Here is a 19,518-nt window from a genome sequence, read left to right as displayed (position 1 = left end):
CATTTGCGCACCCGTTTATTAATGGCCATTTAGGATTTGGGATTTATGAAGTGAACCAAGGCAACATTGGTTGGTGTACAGCAATCCCTAGTGGCAAAGACATCGAATAAAAGAACACGACACTCGACCTTGAGGGCCGTTATTTGTAGATACATTGTTAAGTTGGAAATATTGCATCAAATAGGTCCAATAATCACTATCACTCAAAGGAATTAAATAATTTACCTCGTCCAAGAAAGAAATAGAAAATGACATCTATTTTTGAATAATTTTCATTATTTCATCAGACCCATGTGTTTTGGGAGGGGGGTTCATTTTAATCACCAGACAGTAATGTAAGCACATCTGAATAATCTACCACTAACTAAAAACAATTCAAACAGTCAGCAAGTGTTTATAGACTGTTGATGCACTCTTATCGAATTTCGTGAATATGAAGACTTCATATTGAGTTTTCCATGTCAAAATCTATCTTAGACAGCGCCGTCACGCGACTCGTCAAAGAAAGGCTTTTGTTTCTACATAACGTTATTATTCATGTGTCGAGTCGACATCGTTGAAAGCTGTCAATCGAAAACATCGATTTATTACCACGGCAGTGACAACAACACTGATAGAAAAATGTTCGTATTTTTCATTTGTTCTGCTTGCAAGTTAATTTTCCAAATGATTTGATGATATTGAATTCCTAGACACTGCAATAACCTTAGAACAAACTGATCATTGTTTTGAATAAAAGGTGTATACAGCACATTATTTTCAACTAGTTTGTTTATGATTGTCGAAAATAACATTGGAATGGAATTGAGGATTCGGAACCATTTCAAAAGAAAGTTTAAATACGAGCAAAACGCAGAAGTGTTGGTTCCGAGGAAGTATCGTTTAACTTTACCAAACTTCACGGTGATCTCATGATGGTATATGTATACCTGGAAAAATTAATTATACTGATATTGGAAATTCACAACCATGCTCAAGCAATATATACACTCAAATCTGAACTTAAATTGTCTGATTTCATTACATGCATTCCAGTTTGGTTTCATTTTGGTGAATGCACATGCAGATAACAAACGTACCCATACACAGTCTTATAACCACACCTCTGTATTTATTATTGATGCATTTTAAGTGATTCTGTTTCATTTGTTATATGCATTTTCTTCTTCTGCAAAATCGAGTCGAAATACTTAGTGATCTGTATGTTGACTCCGCCTGCGTGTGTGTCACGTGTGTATCACGTGTATCGGAATCAGAATTCGTTTGTCAACATCGAAACATGTACCTGGTTCATTAAACAAGGCCATTCACTGTCATCGCCAATTTCATGAGATAAACATCTAGACATCGTAAACCAATGTCAGGTGTATCAGTATTTGACTATATAATTCAATGTATTTGATTCATTTTACTATGAAGGCTTGCTGTGACATTTCACTAGAAAAGTTATCAGTGGTGACTGGGGAAGGATTGATTTCGTGTTTTCTACTTGATCGTTCTTTCTGATTATGATCACATAATCGTGTACTATTTGACTTATGCTTTACTGATAAAAATCAGTATTGGAACTTAATGGAATCCGGCCTGTTCTGTAGTCGCCACCAAGTCTTTCTCCCCAAGCGTTTTCACAAAATACGTGTGTGATTTACGAAATTGACGTTGAAGGACGTGATACGATAACAGCACCCTGTTGATAAGGGTCGTCAATCGACCGTCGGAATCTTCCAGGGCGCCGTGTCCAACTTCATGTGACGTGACGTCCAGCCGAGTCATTTTGCCGCTATTGTGACGGGATTATTAGCTTCGTTTCCGTACAAGTCATAGGAAACAGATTTCCAATCAGTTTAGACACGTAGTTGAGAAACAACGGACCCGGTGTAGGGTGCCATTATAACTCTCTTGAACAGCATCCAATAGTGATAAGAACCATTCAAATGATAATTACGTCACTGTGACGTATGAAGTGTTCAGTCTAGCTAAAGTGACGATGTGAGAGTGAACGGTCAATTTGGGTCAAAGTTAGAGAGGCCATCCTAAACCCTTAGTCCTGCATTGGTCCACTTGCAGATTCATTAATAGAATATCTGGCAGATATTTGTTAATTTTAAACTTTTGCGAAATTTCACTAAAAGCGGACATTGTCTCGTTTATGTCCTTCCGTTGCAAGACTCACGCGCCCGAACAATACAAAGTAAAGACCATTTACCTTGGATAAACTCTCCGTTAAATACTTGGGAGTACTTGTCATTCAAATCGGGACCTATAATTACAGTTTTGACGGATTTACTTCGATGCAATGCGCTATGAATGGCGCATTAATTCATACACTGAAGGGATTAAGTTACACGTAAAGAAATGGATAATTATTTTTTGCAATACCTTCTTTCAATTTTTTACAACTTTAATCATTGTAATCAGAGTATCAGGGCGATTCTTTAAAGTTGATGAATGAGATTAACGCATGATGAATCGGATGAATTCAATGGTTTAAGATCTGCTAGGTTAATGAACTAATATTGGAAGAGAGCGTTGGGTAATTTTAGATTTCGTTAGAAGACTGAGTACTCTCCTCAAGAACTGGGTATCATTGATGACAAAGCTTGTGAAAAAGAGTGAGGTATTGGCAGAGCTAACTTTCCATAATTTAAAGGCGCATTTATCAATCTCAGAGTCTAATAAAATGATTTGGCGTTATGAAATTCCCTTCTATTGTTACAGTACGAGAGGCCTAAATACGATTAGCCCCTTTCATATCTAACACATGCCCTGGGTAGAAATGTTAGATGACACAACTGATTCATGTTTAAAATTATCATATAGGACTAATGGGCATTGTAGAATTTGATCCATGCCTAATGTCTAGTGGTGTGTGATTGCATACGCCATTAAAACTTATTGGAATTTTCAGACACTTCTTTTCTTATTAGTGTCATTTTGCCCTTCTTTCTCTTTCCGTCTCATTTACAAATATTTTTCAGAATCCTGACGTTTCTGAACGCCAGTAACTTACGATTTCACAATTTATACGGAGAAAATTAAAACTCAGTGTTCCTGCTTGCTTCGCTATTCTACTGTATAATGGTCGGTAAAGAGTGAGTATACGAATTTTAAAATGTTTGAAACTGTTACGATATCTTAGGACAGTGGCTTATCATGTGCTTTGCAATGCAATGTCGAATGTTTTGCAATTTTTAAAACATGAATTATTAATGTCCAAAATATTTCGATCAAGAGTTCTGACAATATAAATGTATTTAAAACAATGATTAACAAGATAAAATATTTCATTTTGACAATTTTAAGCTCAAGTAAAAGGGGTTTCGTGGTGCCAGCATTGTTAGAGTCTAAACAAAGAAGAGTTGCAGCTTGATCAATCGCGTCAAAGGACGCGATGTATTGCGAGCGTGGGATATTAATTTTCTTTGAGCCAATTTGGAAGATCATGACAGTAGGGTCAAGAAGCAGCCGGAATCCCATTGTCACTCTGTCATTTAAAAACGCAATCACATTACTAATCTATCTCGTGTCGATATTAACTTAAAGACCCAGTAGCTGGCATTGTTTATATTTATTTTCACTAATTTTTGTTTTAAGTTGTCAAGTGTCGGGAAATATTGGGAAAGTTGTTTCTCTAGTACCAACTTTTGCAAGGTGACCCCTAATTTTTATGTTCTGTTCGAAAAGAAATGATTAACTTATTTCTTACTGGAGGTGTTAGCGACAGTGAAGCGTCTCGATTTCGAGGTGCGTACTGACTTTATTCATTTTTGAAAGTTATTTGGGGGCTCGTTGTATAACGCGAAGTCTCATTGATCATTTGATTTTCATCTAACACTGTTACACTTTAACGTTTGACTCAATTTAATCAACAAAATGGCCGTAACCGTTAGTTCATCCTCGGAAACTGAGACCCATACAGAGAGGAGTGACGCAAGTCTGCGATCGCAGTGATGCACCGTTTGGCTGGAGTTACGTGCACTGGAATATTTCTTCCTGTGCCCAGCGCGACGACTGACGCGCACTATCATTGAAATCAGCTGGCGGGCCACGCAACCATGTCTCTACTAACATCAACCCCAACTATTTCTGTCCGGAGCACCAAAACGAAGGTCGCCACAGGGCCGAGGTCCCTTTCCGACAATTCTAAGGACAGTCGCTCTTTTATCTTCATCTGTCGTCATGGCAATTAACCTTGTGGCGTAAATATTCATTTATATGAACATTAAAATCCCCTGAATTATGACTAACGAAACTAATTTGTCGCATTATATGGCTGTGGTCACGTCAGAGGGATTTATCTCCGATAGTGGTTATTAATTAACGCATTAAATTCTCACAGTGACAGTATCTTGCCATACTATATATATAAAACACAATACATGTCACTAAATGATAGCTGCGAGCTGATGTTGACACAGGCAGCCTCTACCCAGAAAAAGAGTGTTTTAAGCAACCAGTAAGTACGGCGCTCCATTTTGATTTGATTGATATTCAAAATTTGCCTTCGAGGTTGATTTTCGTGTAAACTACCATACAGTCTGCGTCGATTAGGTGTGTTTTTCTGGAGAAATGTCATCGACTCTTACTACCTGTATTTTCTCAGTAGGAACCTTCAAGCTCTGATAGCTGTACCCTTTGATGTGTTTGCCATCATGACAATTTTTGTTCCATTTGTAAAATGCGGTTTCTTTTTCCAGTCAGTTCTAGACTCATTCATAAGCATGTCAACAAAGCCTGTTGGTGTGTAATGCCAAGTGTTAGAAAATGAATTGCAGGTCCATGGACTAGAATTCATTTAGCAATAGTAATATTGCATATAGCATGCGTGTTTTGTGTTCGTTGTAGCAATATTTTGTATTCGTAGGTTTGGGCGAGATTGAGGAAAATAAATGTGTTTACTGGAAAAAATCATGAAAATCTTGTCAAATATTACAGCCATTGTCTCTTTTTATGTAAGCGGGAAGGACTTATTTCGCGAGGGATTTGTCAAGGTCTTGTTACCAAGTCTCCTACTCCCTCGAATATTTTAATTTTCAAGTGTTGCTATTTCTTTAAGAAAAGATAGATCCCATGCCTAAAGTTTTCAATCGTGAAAACTCTTTTCCCTTCGTTTACCCTACTATCCGTTCATCTTAGTACCTCAGTTCCAACATGTATCTCCGTCTGTCGCTCTTTTGTCATTCGCTACGAGTAGAACGCTCCTTGTGGACAGATAGTCGGACTCTCCAATTTTTGCGATTCAATTTTGGTCTACCACTGGTGGGGGCTCATTGTGAAACTCACAAAGCAACTAAAGTTTTATTCGACTTATTTAGCGAAAACTAAAAAAACTTTATATACAGGGATGGCGATCATTTTGAATTTCAAATGTCGGTAAGGTAATTTTGGTTTCCCTGGTGCCATATTTGCACGGTGACTTGATTTCAAAAGGAAATGGTTTAATGCACCCTTCGAAATTGAAAGATTTGTGTATAACTGTTTACCCACACTTTGCACGAGGAAACTTTACCTCAATGTCTTCTGGCCTGCCATCACCTTTTTCAGAGTCCTGATTCCCAGCCTGCCTTTCTCTGTCTGTCTGTTCGTCCTTATGTCTGTCTGTTTGTCTGTCTGTCTGTCTATTTGTCTGTCTGTCCCTCCATCCATCCGTTCGCCCATCTGTATGCATGTCTGTCTGTATGTCTGTCAATGTGTCTGCCTGGCGGGCTCTCCTGCTGTCTGCTTGCCCATATGTGTGTCACTGTCAGTCTGTCTCGATACCAGTTTAGCTATGTATAAACCATTGTTCTTGTTTGTTCATGTATCTGTGTCATCTCTCGGCTGTTTCTGTTCAGTTGTTCTCCTAACTAGAGAGGGCCAGCGAAGATGTTCGCGAAAACTACCGTTCACAAGATGTTTCTCCGCCGACAAACGAATACATTTTGTCAATGAGAGGACATTATAAGAGCGGACTGACAATTTTTATCGTCAGCCGGCAAATGTTTTTACTTCCACAAAGGACATGACAACTTGAAAAAGCCGATTGGCGAGAAGGGGACGAATTGGTTTGTTTGCTTGTTTGTTTGTTTTTGGAGTGTTTGAGGAGAGGAAGGAGTCAAAGTCTTTCAGTGGTGGCAGTGCGGTATGGCTCAACAGTTGGTAGCTTTTGGTAACAAGGCCAGTTAGGAGCATCTAATTCTCAGTTCCTTCGAGAAAGTCATTCGTTTATGAAACGGGTCAGGAAGGAAGTCGTGGACAATTTTCACCACTCTTCCTTTCTGAATCACTGCTTATCTTCGCTGTATTTACAGATTGAACGATGAGAGGATCTATTATTGTGTGCGCTGTGTTTGTCTTCATGACAATGACGTGTATCGCATCAAGCCAAGATGAACTTGTCGACTCGGGAGTTATCAGTGCCGACACTGCCGCAAAAGAGGACGGCGGCAAGGGAGGTAACGAAGGCGCTTCCGAGGGTGCTAGCTCCAAGCCTGAAGATGACGATACTGCTGCGGAATTCTTGAGGTCAATGTTTGCTGGCGGCGCTACCCAAGACGAACAAGACGATACACTTGACAAACGTGCTATGAACAACCATAACTATCTGGGCAAACGTGCTATGAACAACCAAAACTATCTGGGCAAACGTGCTATGAACAACCAAAACTATCTAGGTAAACGAGCAATGAACAACCATAACTATCTTGGCAAACGCGCCATGAACAATCAAAACTATCTAGGTAAACGAGCAATGAACAACCATAACTATCTTGGCAAACGCGCCATGAACAATCAAAACTATCTAGGTAAACGAGCAATGAACAACCATAACTATCTTGGCAAACGCGCCATGAACAATCAAAACTATCTAGGCAAACGTGCAACTACAAACGACAATGTATTGGGCGACAAAATTGACGACTCGGAAACGATACAGTTCGTCCCAATTCTTCCATACCTATGCTATATTGATGATGCAGGTAGGTCATTTATTGCATATTTTCTAACGGAAAAAATGCTCCCTCTACTTTTTAAATATGTTACACGTTCATCTTTATGCTAGTTGGCTTTGTAAATATCATAAGACATAGCCCGGATGTGAAGTGATAACGACAAAGTGAGAACGCATGATCTGAAAGCAAATCATTGACATGAGTAATAATTTATGAAAAAAGAACCAGATAATAACCATTTTTAGAGAAAAAAGGGGAGGTTCGGATTCTAATTCTTATAAGTGAACAATTTTTGGGGGGTTGTTTTGAACTTTTTATAGGGTGTCTCTTTTAGGACCTCTTTGATGTTAAGTAAGTTGACCGGATTGGTTACAATCTATGATGAATTGAGGGATATTGGGCATCGACTTTCGACCAGAAATTTGTCCTCCCTCAGATCGTGAATAATTGAGACCAAAGACCAAGCTGCAAATGATGCACCGTGGTTTTCACTGAAAATATCTTTAAACAGTTTTAACAGAACATGCTTTCCATTTTGAATAACAGTCACCACCTTTAAAAATGAGAAACTTTGAGCAAAAATATTAGTTAACATTTACAAATTTGGTAATCGGGTGTACACATCTAAATCAAGTCATCCCCAAAGACCTGCATACTAAAGTTCACAGCTATCGGACGAGTGATAAATAAACTGATCAGCGCTAAACATATACATATGTAAATATCATCATTATACATCTTATTTATTACGTATCTTAAAGAGGTCATCCATAGGTGCATAGTAACAAAATTTAAACATTGTCACATTTACAAGCTTTTTCAGAGAGGGAGATGTTTTGACCTGAAGTGAGAAAGAACACGTGCAATTTGAAATGAGTTCATTGTGGTGATCTACAAGAAAATTGAATGTTATGTCACTAGTGCTCTCAGAAAAGAAGATTTTCACAGAACAATGTGAAAAAATAGAGAAATTTACGCCTAAAAATTCTAAAGCTAATTGAAGCAAATCTACATATAGGTATCCCTAGGTTAGTGTCTAGCAAATATCAACGCTCCGGAACTGTGATATTGTAAGACTTTTTCCAGAATAGCTAATTAGGTATGCAATCATCGACATTGTCAAAATATATTATGGTATTTTGTGTGGTAAATATTTTCCCAACTTTCATCAATTTCAGGACAATCTTTGTCAAGATATATTTTCAAATGTCTGAAATTAGCAAATGCGCAAATTAACACTTATTATGCAATCCTTGCATAATGAATGAATCTCTAGTTTAGGTAACTATACATGTAAACAAAATTCCAATTGTATCTGAACAGCAGTATTTGTGGACAGGCAGACAGCGGAACGGTATCAGCTTGCCATGTGTACAAACATGCAGGAGCTAAAAATCTATGCATGACAGACTTTATGTCATTTCCTTTACTTCATTGCCGCCGTTAATCATCATCATCATCATCATCATCATCATCATCATCATCATCATCATCATTATCATGTTCTATAAGGCGTTCTTTGTCAAAATTGAACTCAATATAAACACCAGCATCTTTCATTTGCTTTCCTAGGTATCGTTTTGTCTTGCATGCCAAAGAACGAGCCGACTGCCATTGGCGATGACGTCAGCAAAGATGACAACTTCGTACCGATCGAGGAAACAGACTAACTACCGAGCCTAAGCTCCATTTGATTACTGTACTTGGACGTACCAATCCGTTAGAAGTATGTTACTGCATGCCTGCTTTGCTGTAAAATGATTCCTGCGACACTCAAATATTTGTCAAAAAGACCTCTGACCAATAAACTGTCTCTCATTAATTGTTCTGTTTTCCCGCGTCCTGAGGGTTTGACTTCCTCAAGAACAATAGTTCTTCATTGAATGTACAAGTGAACGTTCAAAACAGGCCTTGAACAACATATTACGGGTTTAAAAGCTTATTTTCGTTTAAATTTGTTTTTAGAAAAAACCGACTGGACGAGATTGATGTCATTTTGCTTCAGAGATTTTATTCCGAATGAACGAGAAAAAAGTACCATGAATGTCACATATACACTACAACAGCTGAGATTTTTTGTATATGTCTCGAAGAAAAAAACCATAGCCTGACTAAGTTGTATACCAAGCCAAGAAATACGTTTTCCATACCAACGGAAGAATAGACAAAATCAATCCGTAGCTAGCGACCTTAACTATCCAGAAAATTGTTTAATGTCGAATTCCAGCTGTGTTATTTCTACTTTTCCTTCCGAAATTCGTTGGAAATCGACGGATTTGGAACAAAAAGGGGTAATCTTTGAATTAATGACAGGTAATATTATCAACAACTCCTGTGTAATGCCCTCATTTGATTCACTGACGTCAGAATTGTTATGAAAGCCAATGTAGCAGACAGTCTCAATGAATCAATGAATCTACCATTGTCGCATTATCAGTGTAATACAGTGCATACTCGGTCTGAGAACAGATGACTCGGTTACAAACACAACTAAGGTGACAGAGATATCAACGACGACAGCGAAGAAAACACGATAACACTGGCATTTTGTAATTGCAGACGGGAGCCTATTTTAATTAGACCAATGAACGAAAACGTAAGCCTTACATTTCAAATTGAAAAGAGTTTTATTAAACTATATGATGTTATGCGATTTGTATATGCTGTCATGTGACTAGTCTATCGTTCAGATTCATTTCGAATAAATTAGCCATTTTAAGTCTCCTACTGTCTGAACATTGCGATCTTTGATGCAGAGTCAGAGCGAAGCGATATGAAATACTCTAGGGTCAAAGGGCATATTGTTCACTTTGTTGGTTGTCATTTCAGCTTCTCGTTGCTCGATCTCACCAGTTATTCTCGTTCTCGTCGACAAGGTCTCTCGTTCTCGGAGCGGTCACCGGTTTGGCTTCCGCTTTCGGTCTTCTTCTTTCAGATATGCAAAACTCTTTCATCTCCATGGATGCGACAAGTTACAAAATATGGGAGGCAAGTGTAGCTATGCTGGTGTACAACATCAATAAAATATATACCATTGTGGAACATCGATTTCTTTGGGGACCAGAGCTTTGGTTGGGGACGGCATTCAAGGATGTATCTGAAAGACAAAGAGAATATAGTTTCACGCATAAGTCCAGTGCTTTTAAAATCCTCTATCTGATAATTAACTTACATCGCCCTTTTCAGTTAAACCGTACGGTTACACAGTGACCCTAGAAAGAAGTTGTACTTACACATTATACAAGCGGATAGTTAACAAGTGTCAGGATAAAGGAACGATCATTAATTCTGTAAATTACTGTATCTGTTAAAAACCACATACACACGCATAAATAACGCTTAAACAAATAAACTGTTATGATAACTCATGTGTTACGTACTTACGTGTACGTAATCCGTGTATGTATGTATGTATGTATGTATGTATGTATGTATGTATGTATGTATGTATGTATGTATGTATGTATGTATGTATGTATGTATGTATGTATGTATGTATGTATGTATGTATGTATGTATGTATGTATGTATGTATGTATGTATGTATGTATGTATGTATGTATGTATGTATGTATGTATGTATGTATGTATGCGTGTATTCGTGTATGCGTGTATGTATGTATATGTGTGTGTGTGTGTTCTTGTGTGTGGGGGGAAGTTTATTTGAACATTTGTTCATATAAGTACGTAATCTATCTATTTATTGATTGCCAGTTCGCAAACTGACAGAGTGGAAGCAACTCTCAAAAACTTTGCCAACTTACCAAAATAATAAATATAGGTTCTCCTGTTTTAGCTATCGGGACTTATAAAGGCATTCAGATCCTTCGTACTCGATAGAGGAAGTTCTTCTTGTACATAATCGGTGTCATACTTTGGCCCTTGCCAATCCCGGAATGAGGATTGTCCTGTGAAGCAGCAAAAAGAAACAAATTCGTGACAGGAGTTGTGGTGCTACATCTGCTATGTAAAATTCACATTTATGACAATGAATCTAAAAATGTACTTCTAGAGGTAATTCATGGAGGAATCGTCAGGTTTTGACAGGCACACAGCATAAGATATGTAAAGTTCATCAGGGTTCATTAGCATGCCATCAAGCAGACCTAGTAACACCTTGATCAGGGTATTCTCCGACCAGCTATCTTGCTTGCTGAGATAATCCCTATACAACAAATACCTGGTAGTATTATACATCTACCATCGAGAACAATAGAATTTAGCGTGCGCTAAAAAGGCCGTACGGACTCGCGCTCGTTCCGTACGGCACGGTTTCAAGGCGCCCCATTCCCTGCGGCTGTATCTGCGCGTTCACTGTAGAACGGTTTCAAGGGACCCCTTGAACGAGTGCCAGAACAAGTCTCGCGCGCGCTCTGTACGTACGTATGTGTGTAGTGCACACACTCCAAAACTTGCAGAAACGCGTCCGAGGTAGCGTTCCACACTGGCGCGATAAAATCGGAAGAAAAATTGTTGACATTGCACGAAAACGGTCACTACTCCGACATTTTGATGCCCCAATCAGGAATGTAAGATGTATAATAATAAGGTTATTACGAAAATACCGCAAAGGATGCACTCGGACATTGGCGCCTCGCATCGCCCTCCGCTTCGCGTCGGGCGATACGCTGCGCCAATGTCCTCGTGCATCCTTTGCGGTATTTTCGTAATAACCTCGTAGTATGATAGTAATTTCTGTTACTTCAAATACAGATCGGTCATATTCTACAGTCAGTGTTTCTCATGATAGGAAATAAAGTACACTGGAGCTGAAAATATATGCGTGTTGGCTAAACAGTCTTATAAAATGAAATATGTCGGTATAGATTCGACTTTGTGATGGATGTTAATACAGGTAATCTCGTCTAAGGGACATGATACAAATTTTACAACATTTTCTGTATCGATACGCACATGCTGGTTCCCTTTTTTCATATAAAAGTATCCATAGAGGATGTTTAAAAGTTAGTGAACAATCTCTTGCGAGTGTTATAATGAAAGTAAAATTATACCAGATGTACTTGCTGAGTGAGAGCGCTGTTAAGAGTAACAGCTAACATTAAATAGGGGGTGGTAGTCTGTGGGCCGAACCCTGAAAAGGGCTCTAGAAGTTGACTTTTTGAAAGAGGAAATTTGAGCAAGTTGTCATGTGGTGGAATTGATTCCTTACACATACTTGTATAGAAAATTTAATGTTCTACCGCAGTTAGATCTGTACTTTTCAGATTTTTGACCAAATCCGTGCAGATTAGTATATTTTTGATAAAAATGACTAAGTCAAGGTTGCTTTACTTTGCATTGCATTTATTGAAATGATCACCAGTTAAAATGGTACTTATCAGCAAAATGGCAATTAACTTGATGAAATTACAGTAAAAGGGGCCTTTTTTACCAAAAACGTGCATTTTTCAATTTTTTTCACCAAAATGTTGACATGCATACAAGTTTATTTTCTTTCATGAAAAGTAAACCATTTTCCTTTCTCATTTCACATTTACTGACATAAAATGAACACTAAGTTTGATCAAAACGTCAAATAAACCTTTTTTTGACCAAAATCGAGTTTTTTTTCAATTTTTCATAAAATTTAAAAGGCCCTAAAATTGAATTGTAAATGATTTCATTTTACTAGTATATGATTCTCAGAGAAAATATATGATGAGTTATGTCCTTCTATTTGGAAAATGATAGTTATAACTAATTTTTGACCAAAAATCATTCTTTTAACTCCATTTTAACCAAATATTGAGAAAACACTATTGCCACGCATTCTTTATGACTGTGTACTAATTTTTCTGTTGCTATATATCTGAAATACAGAGATGTCCCGCTACTTTTCTATCATCACTGAGTAATATCCATCTTGGTCTCAGGCAATTCTTTTTGTTTATTCAGCATCACTATCAATGTCTGAGGAACAGTCATTCTCTTCATCTCTTAGTTTGCTTTCATCATCTATAGAATTGTTTGTGCAGGAAACACATTGACACAACTCAGTGCAAAGCAATTCCACTTCTCTACATGAACATCTTGATGAGCATCCAGACCAGGCTAGGAAATTGAACAGCTTTGTGGGTACAAAACTTCTACTTTGTTGGATTGATAGGTCTTCTGCCCTGGGAGGCCAGTTATTAACGCCTTCAGTTTCTTCAAGAATACTGTGAATATTCATTGCAGTGTGGATCATCTCAAGCCTTTAATCTTGGCTGTTATCATAGCTTGTTGTCATCGACTGTGATTCCATTTCATTTTCACTCCCTTCACTCTCAGAATCTGTATTGGTAATATTCAAGATATGACTATCTGAACCGATGTCTTCTCTGCTAGCCATAAGAATTTCGCATTGCCGATACTCAGGTCGAATAAACACAAGTTTGTCACCAAACTTTGCTTGCAGTCTTCTTTTTAGTGACGAGTTTATGTGGATGCATCAATGCCTTCATTGTCATTGATCATTTTAATAAAGATATTTCTCATCACATCCATTGCAATGCACTCCCGTCCCTCTGTGACTCTCTTCTGTATAACTTCATCACAAAATTTCTTGAAGGATGAGCATACATGATACCGCTGTCTTCCTCTGCTTTTTTCTGATACGAGTAAGTTACGCATCCGGTATAATTTAAGTAACATGATCTGTGATACTTCACTCCAATACTGACCAAGTCTTGACCTCTAAATTGTAGTAAAACTTTCTCGTCTTTCTTAATTTCGGCAGCTTAATCAATGTTCGTCCGTCAGTTTCACAGGCAGTAAGTCTTTCGTATGACCTCTTCTTTGTAATAGGATCAAGTCGTTATTTCTGACGGTGCATATTATACATATTGGTCGTAGTACATATGCACTTTTGCGTTTTGCTGCAGAAATGGAACTAGAGGCAGGGTCAGACCGTAGATGTCGTTTTTTAGGAGACACGTGTTGTTTGTCGTCATTATCAAAGTCTGACAGCTCATTTGATCTACTTGTTAACAGCGTTTTCCGCAGATTACCTTTCTCTTTGCACTTCTGGGCTTGAGTAAGCATTAGGGTGCCGAATTGTGTTTTTATCGTTTTTAGAAAGTTTAGCTGGAAGTTTAGAAAGCTAATTAGAATTGTCTACATCTAAATCTAAACTTAGAAAGTTTAGCATGAAACGATAATTATCGCTTTCTAAATAGCATTCTAAATTTAGAAATAAGCTGGAGTTTAGAAAGTCGGGCCTCGGGTGAAGAAATTTGTTCGAGGATATGTCGGATAGAACCAGGAAAATACTATTATATCAGTTTTCCCAATCGGCAAATCCAAAGCTCAAATGTGATTTTTTTTCCATAGACCAGCGAGAAAAGCGCCTCGTGTTGAATTGACCATTGCACTGGGTAAGAATTGAATGTCATAGAGTAGAGAAATGTGGCTGTGAGTGAGCGATGACGAAAAATTGTGAATGTTTATTCTTTGACCGTCAAAAACAAAGACTGTCAAATAGCCACCGCTAGTGTTAATGACAAATAAACCAGATGTGTGACGTGAAGACGAATGTAAATAACCATACTGCCACAATTCGCATGACCAAGGTGTGTTCAGATACAGACAAGAAGTGGGTCAGATAGTTCAACCACAGGGGCTCAGAAGTGGCTATATAAGTCAATATTACAGCGTTTTTTTTTCTTTTTTCAATGTTAAAATAAACTAGCTGAAGAGCACAACACTTGTGTAGCTGTCTTTTGTGTAGCTTGTATTGGCATGTATAGTGCGCCCTCAATAGGGAGTGTTATCATATGTAAATGCGACCTTTAGTTCCGTGACCTCTAGCCATGCCTACTTCCCTATCCATATGGCCGGCCATGCGTACAGACGTCGCTGTGTTTACTGACGTCGGTGTGTTTACTGTACTAATTGCATAGCGAGGACAGGAAGTAGGCATGGCTAGAGGTCACGGAACTAAAGGTCGCATTTACATATGATCACACTCCCTATTGAGGGCGCACTATACATGCCAATACAAGCTACACAAAAGACAGCTACACAAGTGTTGTGCTCTTCAGCTAGTTTATTTTTAACATTGAAAAAGAAAGAAAAACGCTGTAATATTGACTTATATAGCCACTTCTGAGCCCCTGTGGTTCAACGACAATCGTGTCCATTGTGCGCAAATTAATGCTAATAGCCTTATCAATGCCTCATTAGCATTAACTTGAAGCACAAATTGACGCGCGCGATAGTAATTTTTAACACACCTTGGTCATTAAAACTGTGGTAATACTGTTCCATTTTTGATCTATTGTACAAGTCACATTTGAGCTTTGGATTTTAAAACTTACTTCTGGGGGGAAATGATAGTATTTTCCGGGTTCTACAATAAAGCTCCTACATACTCAAACACTTGGGAATATACTGATGACAACAGAAACCATGTATCAACCTTTTTCTCCGACATATTCTTGGAAAAGTTTGGGGACCTCATCTCACGCACTCTACATTTCACTGTGAGCACGCAGCTGGGAGATGGCAGCCTGGCTGGCAACACTTTTGATAGGGCCAATGCATTAATTTGGAGGTACTATCTCGTGGGTCTATTGGACAAGTCACATTTCAGCTTTGGCTTTTAGAACTTACTTCTGGAGAAAACTGATAGTATTTTCCAGGTTCTACAAGACTGCTACTACAAGCTCACACTTTTTCCCTTCAAACACCAGGGAATATACAGATGACAACAGAAATGGTGTTCCAACATTTTCATCCAATATATCCTTGGAAAATTTTTTTCCACTCTAACTCCAGCTTCTAAACTACAGCTGATTTCTAAACTAAGAACGCTATTTAGAAAGCGACAATTATTGTTTTTATCCGATATATCCTTGGAAAAATTTTTCAACCTCGGGTCCGACTTTTTAAACTTTCTAAATTACAGCTAATTTCTAAACTTAGAACGATATTTAGAAATAATTATCGTTTTTTATTCGATATATCCTTGGAAAAAAATGTTCAACCTCAGGCCCGACTTTCTTAACTTTCTAAACTAAAGCTAATTTCTACACTTAGAACGCTATTTAGAAAGTGATAATTATCGTTTTTATCCGATATATCCTTGGAAAAAAATGTTCAACCTCAGGCCCGACATTCTAAAATTTCTAAACTACAGCTAATTTCTAAACTTAGAACGATATTTAGAATGTGATAATTATCGTTTTTATCCGATATATCCCTGGAAAACTTTATTTTACTCCAAGCCCGACTTTCTAAACTACAGCTATTTTCTAAACGTAGAACGATATTTAGAATAATATAATAATAATAATAACTTTATTGCCATATGCATACAAAGCATTGGAAATTGCCTTTCCACACTCACATAATTATCACTTTCTAACTTTAGAAAGTGATAACTATCGGTTTTTTTTGCCGTGTTTATCGTTTTTAGCTAGTTTAGCTCCCATAGGGAATGCACGTAGTTTAGAAATGGCTTTTAAGAAAAGACACATTTCGGACCTAACTCCGGGGCGACTCCGCGCGGATCGCGAGATATTGATAAAAACATGTCATTTCCCGAGCGTATTTTTCACATCCCTAAGTCTGGTTTTGCCGTCCGACCCAAATAGAAATACCCAGGCAAAACCTCGAGCTACTGTACTGCAGCTACGTTTATCCTAGCCCTGCTTACCGTGCTGTGTGTTTCGGGCGTTACACGGCCACCACAATGTAACGCCCGAAACACACAGCACAGTACGCAAGGCTACGTTTATCCGTGAAACGTGACCACATACACGATGATAGCTGACCGAGGCTTGATCTCGGCATTCACCGAGTAATTGTTGAGCGACCTCCTTCTCAACGCCATCGGAATTTATCCATACTTCACTACACTCTAGCAACTTTACGCGTGATTTTTCTGTAAAGGAGCAAATTGGCTCCTTTCTTTTTGGTCTCGACGACATGGCAAGCATACTGCGTAGCAGTAGAGGCAGCCATTTAATTACTAAGTAAAGTAACATCTGATTGGCGACCTTTGATTTCCCTCCTGCAGTTGCCGCCAATGAAAATGTTTGTTATATTACATATCGGTAAAGTGACCTTTACCCTTGTCTGCGTCTACCATGTTTTTTATGTAATTTTCACCTGAAATTGTCGCCAAGGTTATTCAAGATTCGGCAGTAGAACATGGATATTTCTATATCTTGTATGCAAGGAACCTTCATTGGTACTGATGAAAAATTATCGTCAGACCATCTGGCATTTTTGACACGATAGACGAGGTCGGCCCACGGACTATGGGGGCAGGGTACTTAATAGAGGTATCATGTACACGCCGCATGAGGGCGCTGATTCAAAAGGTGGAAACAATCGTGGCGACTACTCACTCATGGCTTCCTTTTCCTGTGCTTTTTGGTTCTTCTGGTTCGCATTCCAAACTCGTTTTTCCCAGGCTTCCATAATTTTTCTCAAGACAGAATTCGACGCCTGTAAGAAGACGAAATCAATTTCAAAGAGATGTCTGAAATTAATGTTAATGGCGATGGTCGTTTGACCGACCCCTTCTCGATGGTGAACGACACAGTGAAGAAGTGATGGGCATCATCGTCCGCTCTTCGTGCACAAATCAAATCACCACGGCGCGTATGAGGTGATGGCTCAGCAAAAAATAATAAATATAGGTTCTCCTGTTATATTCGCGGAAAAAGCACGAACGGTGTTGCTTAACGTCATTCGCTGATAACAATCTGATAGAAGCATCAGGGTTGTCAATGGCCCTTTAACTAAATGAAAACTTAACTAATGAGCTAGAGAAATGTCGACTTTGTTTTAAAAAAACACACAAATAGTAGTTAAAAAATAAATCAGTTACAATGAATCTATGAATACGTAATTCGAAATTCAGAAACAAAAATGTGAGAAGAATGTGTGAGATGTCCACTTTCGATACGAGAGAATCAAAAGCCAATTACTCAACCCTTTATTCACTCCAAAAGAGGAGCTATTGCGCCTTAGCCTACAATTACTTGTCAAATTCCGATTAAAAAGCCAAAAACGTAGTTTCAACCTTGCCCGAAATAATTTCAAGGAAATATAACAATCTCTCTAAAACACTTTGGAAGACTGATATAATAGATAATCAGGCCTATAGTGGCCTCCATATCTGCCAAAGTAAACGACTGCAAACTTTCTCTCAATAAAATGTTTTACGATATTTTTCCTGTAATTTTATAGCATGGAAGCATATATCAGTTTTTGCCGAGATATCAAACCCGGGAAGACGCAGTAGATAAGATGTATTTGCAAATACAACGCATAAGTGAAAATTTGAGTCAAATATGAGATCATGAAAATTATGTTCAGGAAAAAACTTTCCTATTTAATGAGACTTTCCGGCGCCAACAGACAGAAAACGTGAACGATTAATGTTCAAATTGATCATACAACAATAATTTTTCTCATTTTGTGACTGTATTTTATATTTAATTGAGATATAACCCTACCTTTTTACCGGGTGATGGTCTCATACCTGGCCATAGCTGTAAAACAACATAATTCGAAGATAATGGTTATTATTAATACCATTTTTGAAAGCAATTTTAAATATAGACTAAAATTATACTTGTGATTGCAAGACATAGGGTAGCTTGGTCGAGGAGTATTTCATTTCTATTCTTTCGTGGAGTGTAACTCTCAATAGAAAATAAATCTGGTAAAATCATGTTGAGTTGAAGGCTTTCCGAAGGATGTCAGATTTTAATATCGGAAACGCAATTACTTTATATTTGTTTTAGGTAGACTTTACTGGTCGTTCCATTTTCTTGTTAAGCAAGAGTGGTATGTGTCTAAATATCTGACGTATCCCTAAATATCTACTGTCGTTACATTGGAACGGTAATGGGAACTGTTATCTGGTTTGGTATCACACCAATGGTGTTCCTTCTCACAGTTTTGCGTCACACTATGCAATGTTGCCTTACTGTGCAAAAAAGCCATGTGAAACGCGTGACTTTGTACAGCTGTGCATCTTTTGGTATGCCTTGATTCACTGACGTCACAGTATTTAAAATCATTCAACAGTACACAGACTCTAATTTCAATACCCTGCTCCACCATCTAATAGGAAATCACCGGAACCTTTTGCTCTTTCAAGAAAGAAATCTCAGTGCCCACACATACTTACATTCCTGCAATTCTGCACAGGCGCCACCAACGACGGTAGAAAACAACATCCCAGTACAGAAAGGAGAGAGAAGAGACGTTTAGTTTCCCCAATGGTGAGATGTTTGTTAATGGCTACTTTCCTCACACACTCAAACATCATTTTATACATTGTTCATTCTAAAAACACTAGATAACATTGAAAACGTACGCATATGTAACTTTTTGGGTTTGAGAATTCCAAGCTGCTACCGTACCTTGATGGTAGTTAGGGTTTATATTCTTCTTTACATTAGTCTTGTCAACGCATTTTGCAAATTATGCAGTGATAGAGTCAGCAATGCATTTAAGTTTTGTCTACTGTAAAGTTCAGTTGTCAACAACAACACTTGACAATGCGCATTTAAAGGGACAGTAACTGTATTTTTTGATGATCTTTTTTACTGTTTTTGTTCATTTAAAGTTTATTGTTCTACTT

The 19,518-nt window shown here is 38.0% G+C and overlaps 2 protein-coding genes across 4 annotated transcripts in view; one reads left to right on the top strand and one right to left on the bottom strand.

Annotated features, from left to right (window-relative positions):
- Positions 1–4,340: 4,340 nt before the first annotated feature.
- Positions 4,341–10,030, top strand: LOC139123822 (uncharacterized). 2 transcript variants are annotated; one of them, XM_070690070.1, is made up of 4 exons: positions 4,363–4,456; positions 6,291–6,785; positions 6,852–6,959; positions 8,505–10,030. In XM_070690070.1, exons 2-4 carry the CDS (start codon positions 6,299–6,301, stop codon positions 8,600–8,602), a joined length of 693 nt encoding a protein of 230 aa, XP_070546171.1. In that variant the 5' UTR covers positions 4,363–4,456; positions 6,291–6,298; the 3' UTR covers positions 8,603–10,030. The 2 variants fall into 2 exon arrangements, with proteins under 2 accessions (XP_070546107.1, XP_070546171.1); XM_070690006.1 differs by having other exon boundaries at positions 4,341–4,456; positions 6,291–6,959.
- LOC139123995 (uncharacterized) overlaps positions 9,478–19,518 on the bottom strand; it is a 78,979-nt gene continuing 68,938 nt past the window's right edge. Inside the window, exons 1-5 of one of the 2 annotated variants that reach the window (XM_070690161.1) lie at positions 19,063–19,302; positions 18,383–18,418; positions 17,267–17,366; positions 10,697–10,840; positions 9,893–10,029 (exon numbers count right to left, since the gene is read on the bottom strand). In XM_070690161.1, coding sequence (XP_070546262.1) covers positions 10,725–10,840; positions 17,267–17,366; positions 18,383–18,418; positions 19,063–19,212 — 402 coding nt within the window. In that variant the 5' untranslated portion in view covers positions 19,213–19,302 and the 3' untranslated portion in view covers positions 9,893–10,029; positions 10,697–10,724. Of the gene's footprint in view, positions 10,030–10,696; positions 10,841–17,266; positions 17,367–18,382; positions 18,419–19,062; positions 19,303–19,518 lie in introns of those variants that run through there. The other variant, XM_070690224.1, reaches the window with a different exon arrangement.

Source organism: Ptychodera flava, chromosome 1, assembly GCF_041260155.1.
Source record: "Ptychodera flava strain L36383 chromosome 1, AS_Pfla_20210202, whole genome shotgun sequence".
NCBI lineage: Eukaryota > Metazoa > Hemichordata > Enteropneusta > Ptychoderidae > Ptychodera > Ptychodera flava.
Note: the sequence above shows the minus strand (reverse complement) of the source record. Positions and strands in the feature narration are given on the sequence as shown.